A 17654-nucleotide genomic window follows, 5' to 3' on the forward strand; every position below is an offset into this window, starting at 1 on the left:
AGGAAAAGTTCTTTATATTGGATCAGGGAGAATGTCTTGATCCACACTCAACGAGGAAGAAGACAGAATTAGATGAGAGTTCATTCTGGGGACAGCAGCTGCCCCTGCTGCTTTCTGTGTTACAAGAATGAAGCCAGAAAGGTCAAGTCCTTGAATTTCCACCTCACCCATCCCAACCACTACATAAGTAAGTCTTTCCCCCGCTGCTTTCTGATGCAGGATCCTGCCATCTCCAAGGTCATGCTAGAAAACTTATTTTGATGACCTGTTGTAACATCTTCAACATTCTTAAGGAGTCTGCTCCAGGGATGTTTTTTAAAATACACTTGGAAGTGCAGACGAAAGGAAAGGATCTTCTCTTCCATGTGAATGTGCTTCACTGGAATGAGGAAAACAGACCTGGTAGGAAATGTGTTCTTGAGATCTGAAGGAGTATCTCCTTCATCCAGCAGACACAGATGAGCTGCTCTTTTTCCTGCTTAACCTTCACTGATCACAGCAAGAAGTTCTTAGTGTCTGATTCCATTGGCCACCATCAGCATGTAGTGGGCAGATGAATTTAGAAAATAAACCTTTATTGAGGTGCTTGGTTTCTCTTTACCAGACTTTTTATCTAACCTTCTCCTTTGCTTCCCCAATGGTCTTGTGCATCAAGAGACAGATCAATGAAAGAGTCAGATAGTAATACATTACTGTTAACCTATCAGCAGTCCAGTATAAATTTCTGTTTAAGAAATCAATATGATAAATGTGTTCTTTTGATCAACTTCTGTGAATGGGTTATTCTTTAAAACAAATGGCTCCGTATCTTTGTGCACAGGCTGCTTTCAAACAAGCAGAATACTGTGGCTTGTCACTTGATGGCCATTGATGCCCCATGTTAACATAGACAGCATTAACTTACAGATGCAGTACTGAAAATACTTCATCTCCAACCAGAACTACACAGATCAGGGGGAAGAGGAGATTTATCACTGTATGTGTTGTGTGAAGAAAAAGCCAGATGGCAGTGGCTGAGTAAATCAGTTTCTGTATATCTCAGAGATACAGTGGGGAAGTTCTGGCACTCTGAGATCATCGTTGTCCTGTTGCTAGCATCAGGGGCTCATAGAAAGACTTCAACAAATGCAATTATCTGTCATTACTTCAAATGATAGTGTTATGTCCTACTTCCTTTCCTGTTTCAGGAAAGAAAGCAGGACACTTCTAAAAGTTTCTCGTAGCAGGATTGTTTTCAGAAAGCATTTGCACGTTCATGGCCACTTACACTTCAACAGCAGACTCCCATATATATCTTTCTTTGTTTTTCCAAGTGCTGTCATAACCATTTTGGGTTTTGGATATGTACTTTTAGGATTCCACCTAGGAATTCACTTCTTTTACTTCATGATTTAATCAATTCTACGAGAAAAACAGAAGCATGATGGAAGATGGAAGAGCTTTATCAACTTCATTCTAGATTCTCATGAAAGTCAACCTTACAGTAATACCACGGGGCACAGCTCCTGTTTCAAGAAATTGCCAGAGCAACAAGCAAGTTGCACAGCAGTGATTGCCTCTTGAAGTTTGTGGGAAAGCCTGAAAACTCAGATGTTTTTGTGCCCACCATTAAGATAACCTTTTACTGTAATGGTAGCAATGTCTAATGCTGTTCTCATCCGTTGATGGAAGAGAAGCTCCAGTTGTGTTTCATTCTACCGCAGGATGGAAAGAGGGAAGAAAAAACCAACACACAGTTCGTAGTCAGTGCTCTGCCTGCATAACTCTGTCCTTGAGAGTGGTCTGATCCCAGGCCAACTAATCTGAGCAGCACCTACTCGGATTCACTCTTTTCTCAAATGGCACACGAACTTCAGGTGATGCTCCAGCAAGCTCTGAAAGGAAGCATCTGTTGTCTTAGTATTTCAGCCCCGACATGAGAACAAAACATGAAGTTGGCTAAGGTCTTGACTGTCATCTTCCACACTGAAAGAAGGCTGTGGGAAGTATTGATACTTCTGCCTCTTTCTGGCTGAAGGAAGTGAGATTCTTTGGCTTATCATCCATCCATCTATCTTGGTTATTTTGCTGTCATTTAATTAATGCTGTCTTTTCTGAGGCAGCCATCTCTAGCAAAGTTAACTTGAAAGACTTCTGTTGTGCTACTGAGATCTGGCTGAGCCTCTTGTTGCTGCAGTGAAAATGGACAAATATACCCACTGGTAGACCTTAAAGCTGAAAAAGTTGCAGTAAATACAGGTGCTTTCTTATTATCATCTCTTTAATTACAGCATGGGTTGTACCAGTCCAGTCTCCTAAAAATCATAAATACCAATGTACTAACCAACCATTACAGCAACTACAATGCAAGATCCTGTTTTTATTTTTTTTTTTTTACCCTGATTTCTTGAATACTTTGAACTTTGGTTTAAAATGTTTGAGTGCTACATTTACTGCTTCAGACCTTTGTTCTACCCTTTAAAAGCCATTACCCTTACAGTGATTTTTTTTCTTTTTCCCCAGGGTGACCAGATGCAGGTCATGCCTATACCAAGTGTATGTATTTTTATCCCTTTTTCTTTTAATAATTTTCATAACCTTTGCTTTGAGTCATCTTATGTTGCAGTCTAACAGGTCTGTTTTGTGTTGCATGTTAACAGAAGGATTTTGTGTTCTGTCTGTTATGTTGTATACTCAGAGATGAACTGAACCACACGTGTACACAGACTAAAAGAAGGGTTTGGGTTTTATATGGCTTTCAGCTTGCATCTCAGCTAAACTTGTTTCTGTATTTCTATCCTTTTGAAAACACATGAAGTAGTCTGAGAGTAGAGGTCGCTTACTTCAACAGTGACAAAAAGTGGCTCGCTGTCACTAATTGGAGCACAGTTACAAAAACCTTTCCCTTATTTCTCCATGTGTGCCAAAACATGGGAACAACATGCTTTGTGTTGAAGCAAGCCATTTTAGGGAAGCAGAGTTCTGTGCTTGTAGCTGCGTTACTCTGCTTGTTGGAGATGATGCTCTCATTATCAGCTCTGCTTTATGGCCCTTAGTATTCCTGCTTATCTTCCCTAGATTAAATGTGGAATGCTATTAGGCATTTGAATTATTTTTCAAACCTAAATAAAAGAAAAAAGTCCTTCAAACTCAAGCTTCTAATTTAATGAGATGTGACTATTTTTGGTCAAAAAAGCTGTTCTTTTTCGACTTGTTTTTAAGAAGACTTAGGCTTTTCAAAAGCTGGACGTACTTCTTTGAGCTCCTCTGCTGTTTATAAGGCTTTATTATTGCAGGGCTTTCCAGGAAATAGCACACCAGTGCTGGTTTGTAGAGCTGTTGACACAGTGCTCCTTCTGAAGCTCCTTGGTAGTCCTAAAGAGCTGAGTATTCCCCAATGTATTATTTTTTATTTTTCCCCTCTTTTCCTTTCTTCTCATGTAGCCCAGCATTACAGGGGCTCCTGTAAGAACCCTCAGTGCTGTGGGTCAGGAGATTGGGAAAACTGCAGCATGCTTCCCTCCTTGTCAGGCTTTGTAAAAGCTGTTAAAAACCACTCTTTATTCCTCACTTCCTATTTCTAATATGAGATTATTTTTAAAGCCAGGTAGGACAGGACGGAGCCCTGGGCAGCCTGTTGTAGTGGTTGGTAACACTGCCCATAGTTGGTGGGTTGGAGCTCAGTGATCTTTAAGGCCTTTCTAACATAAACTGTTCTGTGATTCCATCTTATATGGCAGATGCCTGTGTGTACGTACACACATAATTTCTGTATGTGCAAGCTGGAAATAAAAAGCTTTAGATCTATGAAAATGCCAATTGCTAAAGTCCTCTTCCTTTCCATGCTCTCCGTGTGCTGCTCAGTCATGGTTGCTGTTGTCCTGGCAGCCATTTGAATGTACAACTTGTTCTGGCTGTGCTCTGAACTACAATTAAGTGTTACCTAAGAGTGGGTGTCAGTGGTAATGAAAGAAGATCTCAAGAAGAAAGTTTTTAAAATACTGATAAGTACAGCCTTGTCAGATGCAGTCATGGAATTAGAAGCTGTGCTAGAGCTCCATCTTGGTGATGGCAAAGCAGTGCTTTGCTAGGCATGGGCAGCGGTAGGAAAATAAGGGATTCATGAGGTTTCTGTTTTCTTTCTTCTGTTGCTCAGGTCCTGTTTAGCCGAGAGAAGACAAGACACAGGGGGGATCTTGTGCCTGTAAAGATCTAAAGGAGAGGAGACAAGTGGCTGGGGTTGGGCTCTTTTTGGTGATGCCTAGTGACAGGACAAGGGCCAATGGGCACAAACTGGAACGCAGGAAAATCCATATGAACATGAGGAGGAAGTTCTTCACTTTGAGAGTGACAGTGCCCTGGATCAGGCTGCCCTGAGAGGTTATGGATTCTCCTCTGGAAAGATTCAAAACCCACCTGACTGCTTTCCTGTGCAACCTGCTTTAGGGAACTTCCGTAGCAGGGAATTGGACTACATGATCTCCAGACGTCCCTTCCAACCCCTGCAATTCTATGATTGTAGTTCAAGTGCAGAACTGTATTCCTAGCGCTTTAAGGCAGCAGAATGAACTTATCTTCTCTGTTATGGCATGTGATTCTCAGAGTGCAGGTCACCATCTCTTCTCCTGTGCCATCTGATGCCCCTTCTGCAGCAGGACCTGCCCCCTGCCAAGGGAGCAGTGCCCGCAGGTGGCTGTATGACATTTATGGCCTTACATCAGGCTGTTTCTTCCTGTCACTCCAGGCCAGCACGCAGCTCTGTGTCACCTTCTAAATACAGACCCAAGTGTGCTGTGTATAGAATCCTGGAATAGCAGCATGGTTTGGGTAGGAAGAGATCTTAAAGCTCATCCAGTTTCAGCCCTTGCCATGGGCTAGCTGCCTCCCACCAGTTCAGGCTGCACAGGACCCCATCCAGCCTGCCCCTGAGCACCTCTGGAGATGGAGCACCCACAGCTCTCTGAGCAGCAGTGCCAGTGCCTCACTGGCCTCCAAGTAAAGAGTTGTTTCCTAACGTCCAACCTGGATCTCCACTCTCGTAGTTTAAAGTCATTTCCCCTTGTCCTATCACTGTTAAACCTCTCTATGAGTAACGTAAGGCCACAGTGAGGTTTCCCCCGAGCCTTCTCTTCTCCAGGCTGACCACCCCCAGCTCCCTCAGCTTTCCTGCACAGTAGGGGCACTTCCAGCCCTTTGTGCATCTGCATGATCTCCTCTGGATGTGCTCCCATAGTTCCAGTCCCTCCTGTGTTGGGGGCCCAGACTTGGGCACAGCACTCCATGTGGGGCCCCTTGAGGGCAGAGCAGAGTGGGACAGTCCCCTCCCTGTCCCCGCTCCTGCCCTCTGTTGACGCAGCCCAGGATGCTGTTGTTTGTACTCATATCTAGGATTTCCTCAACATTAAAAGGCCAGAATTAAAGCAGTCCTTTTTGCTGATCTTGCAGGGGCTGTTAGTCCCAAGCGCTGGAGCCCAGAGGTTAGCTCAGAGATGCTCATCACTCTCTAATTAAGACCCATTAAGGCAGAAATTCTCGATGCTCTGCTACACGAGGACATGGATGAGAAATGGCCTGTTTGAGTTGTATGTATTATAAATACCAGCAGAAAATCTTTTAGACAGAGAGCGAGGTTGGTTGCAATTAAATTGGACGTTTACTTTTTATAGGGCGCATCGCAAGCGTAATCACTTCAAGTGTTTGCAGGATTCCTCAGTGGCTCAGAAAAGAACACAGCCCACTCTCTATCATTAAACTTTCATGTTGAAGCTCCAGTCAGAATACAAGGTTTTCTGTAGTTTTATCATGTGTTTAAAGTCAGGCAATCTGCTGGGGTCACCTGTTTGAGAACTGATTTTGTTTTATGGACATGTGTACAGCATCAGTGCAGGATATCTTCTGCTGAAGTCAATTTTCTGAGTATTAATTGCACTTACCTTAAAAATATTAATTAGGTATGAATTTTCACTTGGCTGTTGATGGGTGCTCATCAGGAAGCATTCAGGTTCAAGTTGCTTTCTTTAGAAAACAAAAACAATATGATTTAGCTTTTTTTAAGATGAACCTTGTTTCTGTTTGTATGTTGTGTTCTGGAGCTATTTCCAGATAAAGGTATAAGCTAAAGAGCTGCATAATTGATTTCTTTTCTGGGGGAAGAAGGGGGAAGTACTGGAAAATGATGAATTTTCTGGGGTGAATTAAATACAAACCTGGGAAAAGGCCAGTAGCAGCTGACACATGGATGGAATGGGAATCTGGTGAGGTCTGTGGAGAACAGACTTACAGATCTGTTCAGTGTAGCTCAGGATCCCTGTGCTTTCCTGGATTTATCTCTGCTTTGTTTGGAAGGAGGTACAATAGAAGTATCAAAATCAGGCCCATAGTAACTTCAGCAATCATTTTCATTCTTTTGACTGAGAAAACAGGTGGAAGCATAAAGCAATGCTCGTGCACCTGATTAAATACATTAGAAGTATCCTTTAGCATTTTGCCTCTGTTTAAAATCCCTGAACGAAGGAATGGGACTGGAAGGAGCCTTCAGAATCCCTGCTGAAGTGAAAGCTTAGTGCTGGGATATCTGTGTTCCACTTTTATTTTGATAACTTCTCGTTTTGAGCTTTTCCAGAAGAAAGCTTGTGAGCTGCCTGTGACAACACAGTAGTCTCTCCCATCTCTTGGCAGCTGGGTTTTAATGGGAAGATGTTAGCTTCTGTTGGAACATTCGGTGCCCAACTGCTGGGAGGAGCTGTTAGCTACAGAGTGCAACCAGAACCGAACTGGAGGGAGCCTGAACAGCAGACTAATGCTCTGTGCTTAAGCTAGGCAACGTTTTCAGTACCCAAAGGATTAATTCTGCTTTCTGTGGGAAGTGTGGGCCTGCAGAGAAGAAAGGTTCTGTTTGCTTTATATAACAAATTTTTTGAAAGGTTTGTGTTGAGCAGCTGTTCTGGCTTCAGCCAGGAGCCCTGTTTTCCTGCTCCCCTCCTCTCCTTTCATTAGGCAGTGTACAATTTCCATGGGACTTAAAGAGTTCAGCCGTCCCTTCTCTGCAAGGCCAGTTAGCTGATCAGCCGTGAGACCTGCCTGGAATGCAGGAATCCCAAACACCAACAAGTTTAAAAGCTTTGACTTGTATACAATTTATTTCTCGTTGGCATTGAAGCCCAAGCTGGGACTTTCAGTACTGAGATACTACAGATTGTTTTTCTACTGGATTTCATGGAGGACTGTAGTATCTTGGAGGGGGTTATGTAGTAAATATGAATTACTGTTTGGTGCAGTTAAATACCCTTAATAGACTTAAATATTTTTAAAGCCTACTTGTTAAAAAGAATTATCAAAGACAACTGTTCTCTGTAAACTGGGATGAAAATCTGGTAATTACAACTCCTCTTGGTTGCCTCCCCACCAGTGAGGAAATTAAAGTTTGCTGTGGAACAATGCCAGTTCCTGCATAAAAGCTTTTCTACTCTGGAAAACGTGGGAATTTTTTTTAGATCAGGAAGTTTCAACAGCAAAACAAATGGATTGATATCCCACATACAAATCCCTTAAGTTCCTAAAGCCCCAAAGATGTCATCTTTGCTGCAGAACCAGCAGATGTTCTGCAGTCTCACAGCTTGCAGTCCCTGCAGCTTCAGAGCAGTTTCCACATCCCTGGTAGATTATCAGGTTGCAAATGTGTTTTCGAAGTTGAAAGCAGCGGAGATGCAGGATTTGAAAGAGGAAGATGTGTTTCTTTTATTCACATGTGCAAACAGGTGCTTCTGAAAACAGGAGCAGATGGAATTCAAAGCCCGAGCGCATAGGAAAGCTGACCTGCCAGGGCATTCAGGTTCTATGAGGCAGAGGTGCACATGTCTTCATAGCCCTTGGTGTACGTGCATCCTTTTTCTGATCAGGTGAACTGGATTCCAGATAAAGAGCAAAGATAACTGTGAAATTAGTGTTCACATTTTTCGTGTACGTGTTTCTATATGAAAGAAAGTTTATTTCCATATGTTTTCCATATTAAGTTCACTCAAAAAGTCACGCTGAATAGTAGGAGTCTTAAGAGTAGAAAGATGAATGGAGCTATTTTGTCTTACATATCTATATCTATATATATGCTTAAGATATTTTGGGATATCTTTACATTTTTTACTTCTTCAGAGACAGGCAAGAAACGTGCATCAGTGGACTCTGAAGGTGTTTGTCTTTATATAGGTGTGATTTTGATAAGCTCTAATTTGCTTTAGATTGTAGGTCTGTATCCTTATTATGAAAACTGTAGGTGGAGTACCTTTTAGATTCTGAATTAGCAGTGAAGAACCTACATTCCATAAAAGTGGCCCTAGTCTTCTGTGCTAGTATGCTGCTAAGCAAAAAGAGCTCGAGCATTTGTGCAAGCAATGTATATGTAGGACTTTATCACCTAAAAAGAGGGTCCAGTAAATTTTGGTCCCATTACATGATTGTGATGCATGCCTACTTTAGAGGCATTAAGCAGCAGTGGTTTCTTCTTAAAGGCCACTGTTAATATGTGCTGAGAGAAAATATATTAAGACTAAGTGGCTTCTAAGCAAGGCAGCTTCTGTTTCACCAACTCGCGAAGCTGTTGTTGATGTTCATCGTAAGGAGCTCAGTCAGTTTCAGTGAGGCCTCCTAAAAATTGCCCAATCACTTTAGCTAAAGACACTTCAATTTACATCCAGGATCTCATTTGTTAGTTACTTCATTTTAAACAAGAAGTAGCTGGGCATCACTGGCCAGCATCTTTCAAGTGGACGTGGCATTTGGAATAAATCAGTGATTAGGGGAGAGCAGTTCTTGCTGCTGGGATGTGTGCAGTAGTATCTTATTCACTGCTGTCACTGCTCTGTGCCAACTGGTGACCTCAGATCTCCAAAAGCACCTCCACAAAAGGCAGTTGTATCCAAAAAGTACAAAGAAAGGATGGATGCATCCTTAACAGAACAGCAGCACCCAAACAGAAGAGCTAGAGAGATAGCAGGAGAGTGAAGTGAGTTCTGTATCAACCTGATTTCACCTCCTCTCAGGCTTGAGCTTTCCATAAAATTAGTTGTTTTCCTCCATCAAAAAGACCTCTTTAAGCCAGAAATGTTTCAGTTTCAAGAGGAAGAGCTCCATTTCTGTTCTTTTGGAAAATAATCAATCTAGAATAATGTAGCTGTTGCAGGTTGGGATGTTAAACTGGTAGTTGAGCAATTAAAAGACTGTGTGACTGCACTGCTTTAAAGAAAGAAGTCAGTTCTTTCTTTGTGTAATTGGTGCCATTATTGTGAGGGCAGCATATGCTGAATAGCCTGTTTTAAGAGAACTCTCTTTACTCCAGGTTTAATGCCTTGATTCTCAGTGCAATCCATGAGGAAGCTCTCTGTCAGCACCCTTGCAAGTGGTAAAAATGAGAGTGGGGACATGTTCTGGAGGACAAAATTATCTTCCTTCAGGACCAGTTTCTCCACTTTGGTGTCTTCATTGGCCAAAAGAATTTGTGTAAATGTCCATCTACATGATGTGGCCAGAAATAGCATTGAAGGAGCAGGATAACAGCAGCGACTAAATCTGAGGCATTAGAAAGAGGGTCACTGGGAGAAGATGTCAGTGCATCAGATGTCCCACTTCTCACTGTTGCTTTTAATTAGTGGTGGTGTTTTGCCATTTTCATTTTGAGCTCTTTGGAGGTCGTTCTAAATGAGTCTTTTCATTTTAGAAGACAGAATAAGCTGTATGGGCATTGCATGAGCCATTGATTTCCATATGTGTCCTTGCAGCAAGCCCAGACAAACATTCAACTTTGAGTGGTTCTCAGTTAAGTGACTACTGGCACAGTAATGTTGGCAAAAGAGTGTCCATTCTGTAGACGTTTTACATTTTCTTGTTGTCTTCTTTTTTTAGCCACCAGCTAAATACCTCCTGCCAGAACTGACAGCATCAGACTATGGGAAGAAGTGTGTGGTCATTGATTTAGATGAAACTTTAGTGCACAGTTCATTTAAGGTGAGTACATCTGAAAGTGATCTCTTGCACCTCGCCTCTGCCAGTGAATGCTGTGGGAGCTGCTAAGCAGCTTAATGTGTTAACTGGTCTTGCAGGCTCTCCCAGGACACCTGGTAGTTCTCGTTGTTCCTTCAGCAATTATTCCTCCTAATGTAGCTTTGAGTACCGTAGACACCACTGGTTTTTGATTCTGAGTCTGAAACAAATCCTTGAAAGGTGGCTAGTTTCATAGCTTTAGCCTGTAACTGTTCCAACCAGGAGCAATGTTGAACAGGTACAGAACTTGTTGCTCTGAATTTGAGTTCACTTTTGATGTTTAAATGATGCCATATTCTTGGAGAATGGAAATGTGCTCCATTGCTGGAGAATATTGCTTCATGTGTAGTGGGAAAGCAAACAGCAATCTGCTGTCCTGATCTCAGAAGTGTTTTCAAGTATTCAGCTCTCACAGCAGGAGAGCAAATAGCATTTAGCTGTTGCTGATGAGTCAGTCATTTTGTGAAGCAACTTCTATAACCCTTCAGAATTCAGCATGTGGTGGAAGTAGTGGTATTTTTCTATTGTTTAAATAGGTCCAAAGTTAGAATCGGAGAACTCAGTAATGCAAATAACCTAAATTGACTCAAAGAACTGTAATATTTCTGATCAGCAAATGTCAGCCATCAGTAAGACTGTAGGTTTATACTTCAGTACTGCAGAATTTTTAAGACTCCTTACTAATAGCAGTGTCGAGTTAGCACTATCTTTGCAGTTGTTCAGTTTTGGTTACACTCCAGTTTTCACTGCGAGCGTAAATTCAGCATTTTAATCCTGCAGTATCAAGTTGCCAGCATTTAAATATGCAAACCATAATTCATGTTGTGGTTAGAATTTGGCAACACTCTGTCTTTGTTGACTTAAAGAAGACCTTATATGGAGATACTAGAACAAATATTCCTGTGCCTCCAACTGAAACTAAGGTTTTTCTCTTTCTTTATTATGCCTAATGGTACACAGCGATTTGTGGTGCTGTACTGGAACTTCTTAACCTCGGTGCCAGATCCTGTCTTCTGTCCCCAGACTGAAGTTGTGCTTGGGAATTGTTCAGCTGAAAGAGGAAGGGAGGGACCATGCCTTCTTCATTAAGTGAGAGTCAAAAATAGGCATGGAAAGCTGAATGTAAAAGTCTAAATTTACATAATGCTAAGCCTAATAATTATTTTTACTTGAAATGTAAAATGAAAATTTGTTTTTTGGATGCTGTGGATAAATTCGTGCTGTGATTTTTTCCGGCTCTCAAAAGCAAATGAGGTTCCATTCAGGCAGTTAATGTGTATCTTTTAATCATTTTAAAGAAACATGTTTAATGGTTGACATACTGTCAGGGGGAATCTTTCAGGAGGAATGGATTTAATCTGAGACAGGGGAGGTTTAGGTTGGATATTAGGAGGAAGTTTTTCACACAGAGGGTGGTGAGGCACTGGCACAGGTTGCCCAAGGAGGCTGTGGATGCCCCATCCCTGCAGGCATTCAAGGCCAGGCTGGATGTGGCTCTGGGCAGCCTGGTCTGCTGGTTGGTGACCCTGCACACAGCAGGGGGTTGGAACTGAATGAGCATTGTGATCCTTTTCAACCCAGGCCATCCTATGATTCTGTGATCTTTTTGTGTAGGGTCGAGAGTGCTCGCTCGGTGGGCTCATCTTCAAAAGTCATTGTCCCATTTATTCCAAGGATATTTAATGAGTATTAAATATGTAGGTAAAATCAGAAGATTGTTCTGCATGGTCTTGAACACTGCTCGGTGAATATCCTGAGCTGGACCCACAAGCATTCTCGCATCCAGCTTGTAGCTCCACACAGGACCACCCAAAAGAGAAAAGTAAACCTTGGAGGAAGCTGCTGTAGTTGTTGAGTGTCTGTCAATCTGTCCAGTGCATGCCTTGGGTTTGCTTTCATAAAGCATCTGCAGGAAGGTCACTGTGGCCGTCAGAAATCCAATGGGTTGCCAGAAGAGTGGGGGGTTTAACAGCTGTATGTACATTGCTGTACCTGGATAATTATGCTACTTCTGTGGGTTCTTTCAGATGTTGTTTTCACTGAAACGTGTGCTTTACCCAGATCCCCACTTAAAAGCCATAAGAGCATGCATAAAATTGTGATTTTGAGTACAAAAGGCTTTATTTAAAACACGCAGTGTTGTAGAATTCATAATTCTGTTATGAAATAGGCTTCGTATTTCAAATGCAGATAATTGTGTTGGATTTTTTTTTTAACACAGCCAGAGATTGCAGGGTATTTAAAGTACTCTTTTATGAAAGCAGCAACATCTGAAGAAGGGTAATTCTCATCTTTTTATGCTTCTGCATACTTGTGAAGTTTCAGGAGAAGGTATTAGTCTTTTATGTTAAATGCATACTAAAGGAAAAAGTTTGAGGTGCTTTGGCAAGAGTAAAAAAGGAATAGATAGACATTATAGTTATCATTCCCATCATAAAACAATAATAGAACTAAAAATCATAAATTATTAAATCAAGAAGATGTAAATATTGTCTTGTGTAAAATAAATTAAACCACATGCAAGTCTGGAATGTGGTCATATTCAAAACTGGCTGTGAAACTTTTCTGCTTTTTCTTTTCCTTTTTTTTTTTTTTTTTTAAGAACATTTTTAAAACTTTGAAGTTTTTCATTAAGCAGAGAACAGTTTTAAAAAGTTCTTATTGGAAATGCTTTGTCTTCTTTCTCAGTCTCTCTGCGGTTCCCCCTTGGCATGTAAATGCTTCATGTGTGCAACCCCAGAAGCCTTTAGCCAGCAAGCTCTGCAGACACTGCTCCTGCCTTCCCATCGTGATGAAGCACAGAACCCCAGTCCACAGAACTCCCTTCCTTATTGCCTGTGCCAACACCACAGCTATGTGGTACCTCAGATACAACTGGGGGAAGCACGTAGCTAGTTCAGAGTAGTTTGGTGTTAGTATTGCAGAGTCCTGAGGGTGAGTTTTATTGGTTAGCAAGAACTAAGTTGTCTAAACATAATGTGGTTTTCTCTGACATCTGGTTGCTGCTGGTCCTGTTGGTAAGAAAGGTCAATTATAGCCTTGTTTTTTTTTTTATCAGTGGGCTTCAAAACTTTGCAACTTGCAGTGACCTATTCTTTCTCTGCTGCTACAGAATGCTTGTCTTGCTGCAGGGAGTCATGCATATAAAAATGATGCAAGTGTGTGCACGTCTCTTCAAAGTGTGCTCAGAGCTGGCAACCACTTGAGAACTGGTGGCTGAGTCTTACTGGAAGTTCATTTGGGTTTCTTTCAAGGTGAAGCTTCGGAACATTCGTGTACCTGTTGTCTTTGCTTTTGGAGAGGCTGCAGAGCAGTATAGAATCACAGAATCATTAAGGTTGGAAAAGACTTCTAAGATCTCCAATTCCAACCATTATCCCACCCTCACCATTCCCACTGACCGCGTCCCTCAGTGCCACATCTCCATGGTTCTGGAGCACTCCAGGGACCCCACCACCTCCCTGGGCAGCCTGTGCCAGAACATCACCACTCTTTCTGAGAAGAATTTTTTCCTAGTATCTAACCTGAGTGTCCCTGGCACAACTTAAGGTCATCACCTCTTGTCCTTCTGTGGCATAGGGACTTTATGCAGGTAACAGCTGGAGCCTCCCCTGTGTCAGAGGCAGAGGTTGGTATCTAGATGTTTGCTTGTTAGAAGCCAAGGAAAAATGTAGATTGGGTCTTCAGGAGTTTGAAGCTCTCTTTAGCTCCTCTTGTCACACCAGTCGTCAGCAGGATTGGTCTCTCTAGCTCTGACCACTGTGGAGGTCTGGTTGTTGATGGTGGTTTATCAGTAGGGTTCCTGTGTGCAGCCAGCAGTTAGACTCAGTGATCCCTGCAGGTCCCATCCAACTTGGGATATTCTGTCATTTTCTGTCTGAGGAGTCAGAGCAGACCAGCCTTACTGGCAGCGAGTGTTGTGCTCCTTATAAATTCTTATGGATGTCATTTAAGAATGGAATGAGAGTCTCCTTTTTGCAGTGAAAGGCATCAAGGTTATGTTTTAGGTTAATGCTGCGGGGTACCCTTCTGTTTTTCTTTGAGCATCCTTTAAGACTCGCTGGTGTGTTTTTGTAGCTTTTTTCCTCAGCTGCTTCTTTGACGCTCCTCAGTGCCCTGAGTGAGTCTGCAGAGGCTCTTTTGAGATTCCCCACTTCTTCAGGGCCACCCTCATTTGTGCTACTCAAACCTTGATCCAGAAAGCCAGGAGGGAAGGACGTGAAGGAGCTGAGTGAGGCTTTTCTCCAGCATAAGCTCTGCAATGCCTCTCTAGCTCCCAGCCAGACTGCTCCCAGCGTTTGTTTCAGACTGTTACCATGAAGCACGCTGTTAATCAGCCCAATTAAACAGGGCTCAGCAGCTTGCTTGCTCCTGCAGTTGTTTCCAGGCTGTGGGTTACAAGCTTCAGCTGGATGCGTTTACACGGTATTTTTTATCACAAGCATGATGCATGAGCCATACCAAAAGTTGCTACATTTGATGTCCATTCATACTAGTGCATATTGTTAGCTGTGTGTTCCCCAGTCACCACCGCTGTCTGGGCAACGTTAGACTCTGTGCTCTTAAACTACGAGGACATATTTCTGCTTTCTGAAGTCATTTTCCTGGGCTTTAAGAAGTGAGTTGTATCCAGCAGGTTAGCAAAATGGATTCAAGGACATGGATAGGGTGTGCCTGCTCTTCCCTTCAGGTTTGAAATGCTGTTTTGCATGATTAATTCCATCAGCATAGCGTGTTTTTCAGGTATCACATCTTAAGAATCACTTAACTGTATGACTGAAGTCTTTCCTTGCTATAGCTCCTGATTCAAATGAATCACGTAGGTTTCACTTTTACCACTGCCTTTATTTTAAATGAATTCCTAATTGATGACCTAGAATATATGGGATTTCAAATAACACAATTTCTTTGTGATCATCCACACAGACTTGATGAATGAGTTACCCAAACAGGTATTTATCCCAGTGAACATGCTCAGCAGTAGTGGGGATTGCTCGAGCAGTGAAGCTTATGGCACTGTATGAAGCTCAAAAATGGAAGAGACTTTGGGAGCACGGGATCTGGTGAACACAGCCATGTACAGTTTGGATTTCTGTGGGTGCTGGACCCACACACAGGGTAGATCAGTGTAGCCAGTAATGCTTACAAACTGATTCCTGAGAATTAAGTATACTTTTATGCCTCTGACATTTCCCTCTGGTGATATTATTTTTAAAGTTGATTGATATCCTTGTCGTCCTTTCCAGCCAATTAGCAATGCTGATTTCATCGTTCCCGTTGAAATCGATGGAACCATACATCAGGTAAGCACTGTTGATCACTTAATGTTGCTTTGGTAGCACAGCTGTCTGCACCATCCCAGAAATGGCATTGCCTTTCTGTTTGCTGCTGTACTCACAGCAGCTTGGGTTTTTTGCAGCATTCGTGTTTTGATCAGGTATGAGTCTCCATTTTAACTTTTCCAGTTCTTTAGAACGTTCTTCTCAGTATTTCAGTGTATAACTGAATAACAGGTCAGTTGTAAAACATTTTCTATCAGGAAATGACCCAAGGAAGGGCTTTCAGATGTTACTGCACCCATTCAAAAACTGCTTTGAATGCTGCATTCCCTCCACAGACAAATGAGCAGAAGTAGGTGTGAATGTCTGTTATTAGTTCATACAAAGGGAGCTTTGTGGACCTGTAAAGGAGAGCAGAGTTTCTTCAGATTTTGTGTCAATTTCTGCCCCTTTCCATAAGCGACTTCAGTTCCTCTGATGAGAACTCTTAGAACTTCAGCATCTTTAAAGGGACTAGGTAAAATTTTAAGGCAAGTTTTTGTCTCTTGTTCTTTAAGACCTTCACTTAACACTCTGAAATAGCTTTCAGTAAATGCATAACACACCTCATTTGGAAATCAGTCCGCTCCACCTACCTTAGTTTGGTGTCTTTAACCAGTAGTCATCGCTGAAAGCCTTGAATGAAGTAACTCACAGTACTGTAAGTTGCTGTGAAGTTGAGCCTTTCTGTTAAAGGAAGTTTGCAAAGTGTTTGAAGCAGATTTCATTGGTTTTTTGTAAGTTAAAGATGATGCACTTATTGAGTTGCAAATCTTCTATGACTGTAATTCAGTTGAGATTTTAAATACTTTGATTTCTGGAATGCAGTCTTTTTATAAAGATTATTTTTTACTTGGACAAACAGGGTGGTATTTTTAGCTTGCAACAATTGATAGATGATAAAGTTAGCTCATAATTTTGATTTCCTGTTATGAAAACCATCTGTGTAACTGTCACTCTCAAAATAATTACTGAATTATTCAGTGGACTGAAATGGATTTTAAAAGTGATTGTTGCTCTGATAGCTTCTGTGCTGTGCCTGTTTTATGTAGAGAAAAATCAATATGTCGGGTGCTTTAACCTGTGATGTTCACTAGAGCTGAGTGCCTAAAATGTGTCTGTGATGGTTTGGGAGGTTTGTGTGGCAGTAGAGTCTGTCTTCATTTGGTTGGGGCTTTAATTATGCTTGATGCTGTAATTGTGACATTTTTTTTCTCCCAAAGCTTTCTAGAATGTTTTTGAAAGGGAATAAAATAGGTTGCCTAACAACCTATTTGCAACAAAACCACCAAAGACCGGGCTTTACTGTCAAGCACTCCAAAAGCTTTTCCACTCTTCGCTGCCAACGTTCACCAAATTTAATGCAGTTTAGACAACGTGAAAAAACAAATGCAGGAATTTTTCTTAATATTTAAAGGTGTGGTTGGGAACAGGGAAGTCGGTTTGTTTGTAGCCTGAATCTGAAGGGTAGCAAGGATGCTCTTGGCAGAAGGTCAAGTGAAGTCAGTTTCTGAATGTGCCTCATTGGAGACCCCCTGTGTGATTTTCAGGAAATCACTTAATCTCAGTGAACTTCCAAGTTCTCAACTCTGAAACTGGTGAAACGTCTCAGTCAAATCTGGTGGTTAAATGGGTTTAATGGTAGGGAATTTGTGATCCCTGAAGTAATTTATCTGTCTGGATTTGTCATCTTTACCATCTTCTCAAGAAATGTATAAATTGAAAGGTGAGGGGAATAGTTCTGTCTATTGAAAATGCCATGGGATGTGTGAACAGTGGAGCTGTGCCATCAGTAGCACATCCTATCTGCCTTAGGTAGAACCCCATGCAAACATGGAGAAGAAACTTTCAGAAGTGCCCATCTGGAAAGAAATTTGACTCAGGTCTTCAGATCTCATACACCACAGTTGCTTTTACGTGGTGAATTTGTGTTTGCCCTTCTGTTGCTGTATGCTTCCAAGAGATTTCATACGGACTTATCAAACAGGTTTTCTTTATGGTACATCTTATAGTCTTTGTTGTGGTGCAGCAAAGTCATTCAGAAAGACTTACCTTGAATTGTTGGGTGTTTTTATCTCTTTCTCCTGTGTAACCCAGAGGTCAGAGAAGCTTTTACTCTCCTACAGAAAGGTCCATTGGATCACTGTCTTGGGTAAACCAGCTTGCTTAGATTAACAAAAATAGCTTTTCTGAAGCCCCTCTGGCCTTTTCCAGCTTTCCATCTCTTGTTAGAAAGGATTTGCCATTAAATCTAACAAGGAAAGACCTCTCGTTCCTGCTGTTGAAGGTGTTCAGATGCCTGCAGAGGCTGCAAGCTTGTATTCC

The 17654-nt window shown here is 41.8% G+C and overlaps 1 protein-coding gene across 2 annotated transcripts in view; it reads left to right on the forward strand.

Annotated features, from left to right (window-relative positions):
• The window catches only part of CTDSPL (CTD small phosphatase like), a 71843-nt gene that overhangs the window by 42405 nt on the left and 11784 nt on the right, over window positions 1–17654 (forward strand). The window contains exons 3-5 of one of the 2 annotated variants that reach the window (XM_052692426.1): window positions 2503–2535; window positions 9874–9975; window positions 15258–15314. In XM_052692426.1, the coding sequence (XP_052548386.1) occupies window positions 2503–2535; window positions 9874–9975; window positions 15258–15314 (192 nt within the window). The remainder of the gene's footprint in view (window positions 1–2502; window positions 2536–9873; window positions 9976–15257; window positions 15315–17654) is intronic. The other variant, XM_052692427.1, reaches the window with a different exon arrangement.

The sequence above is a fragment of the Tympanuchus pallidicinctus genome, unplaced genomic scaffold, assembly GCF_026119805.1.
Source record: "Tympanuchus pallidicinctus isolate F22 unplaced genomic scaffold, pur_lepc_1.0 scaffold3, whole genome shotgun sequence".
Taxonomy (NCBI): domain Eukaryota; kingdom Metazoa; phylum Chordata; class Aves; order Galliformes; family Phasianidae; genus Tympanuchus; species Tympanuchus pallidicinctus.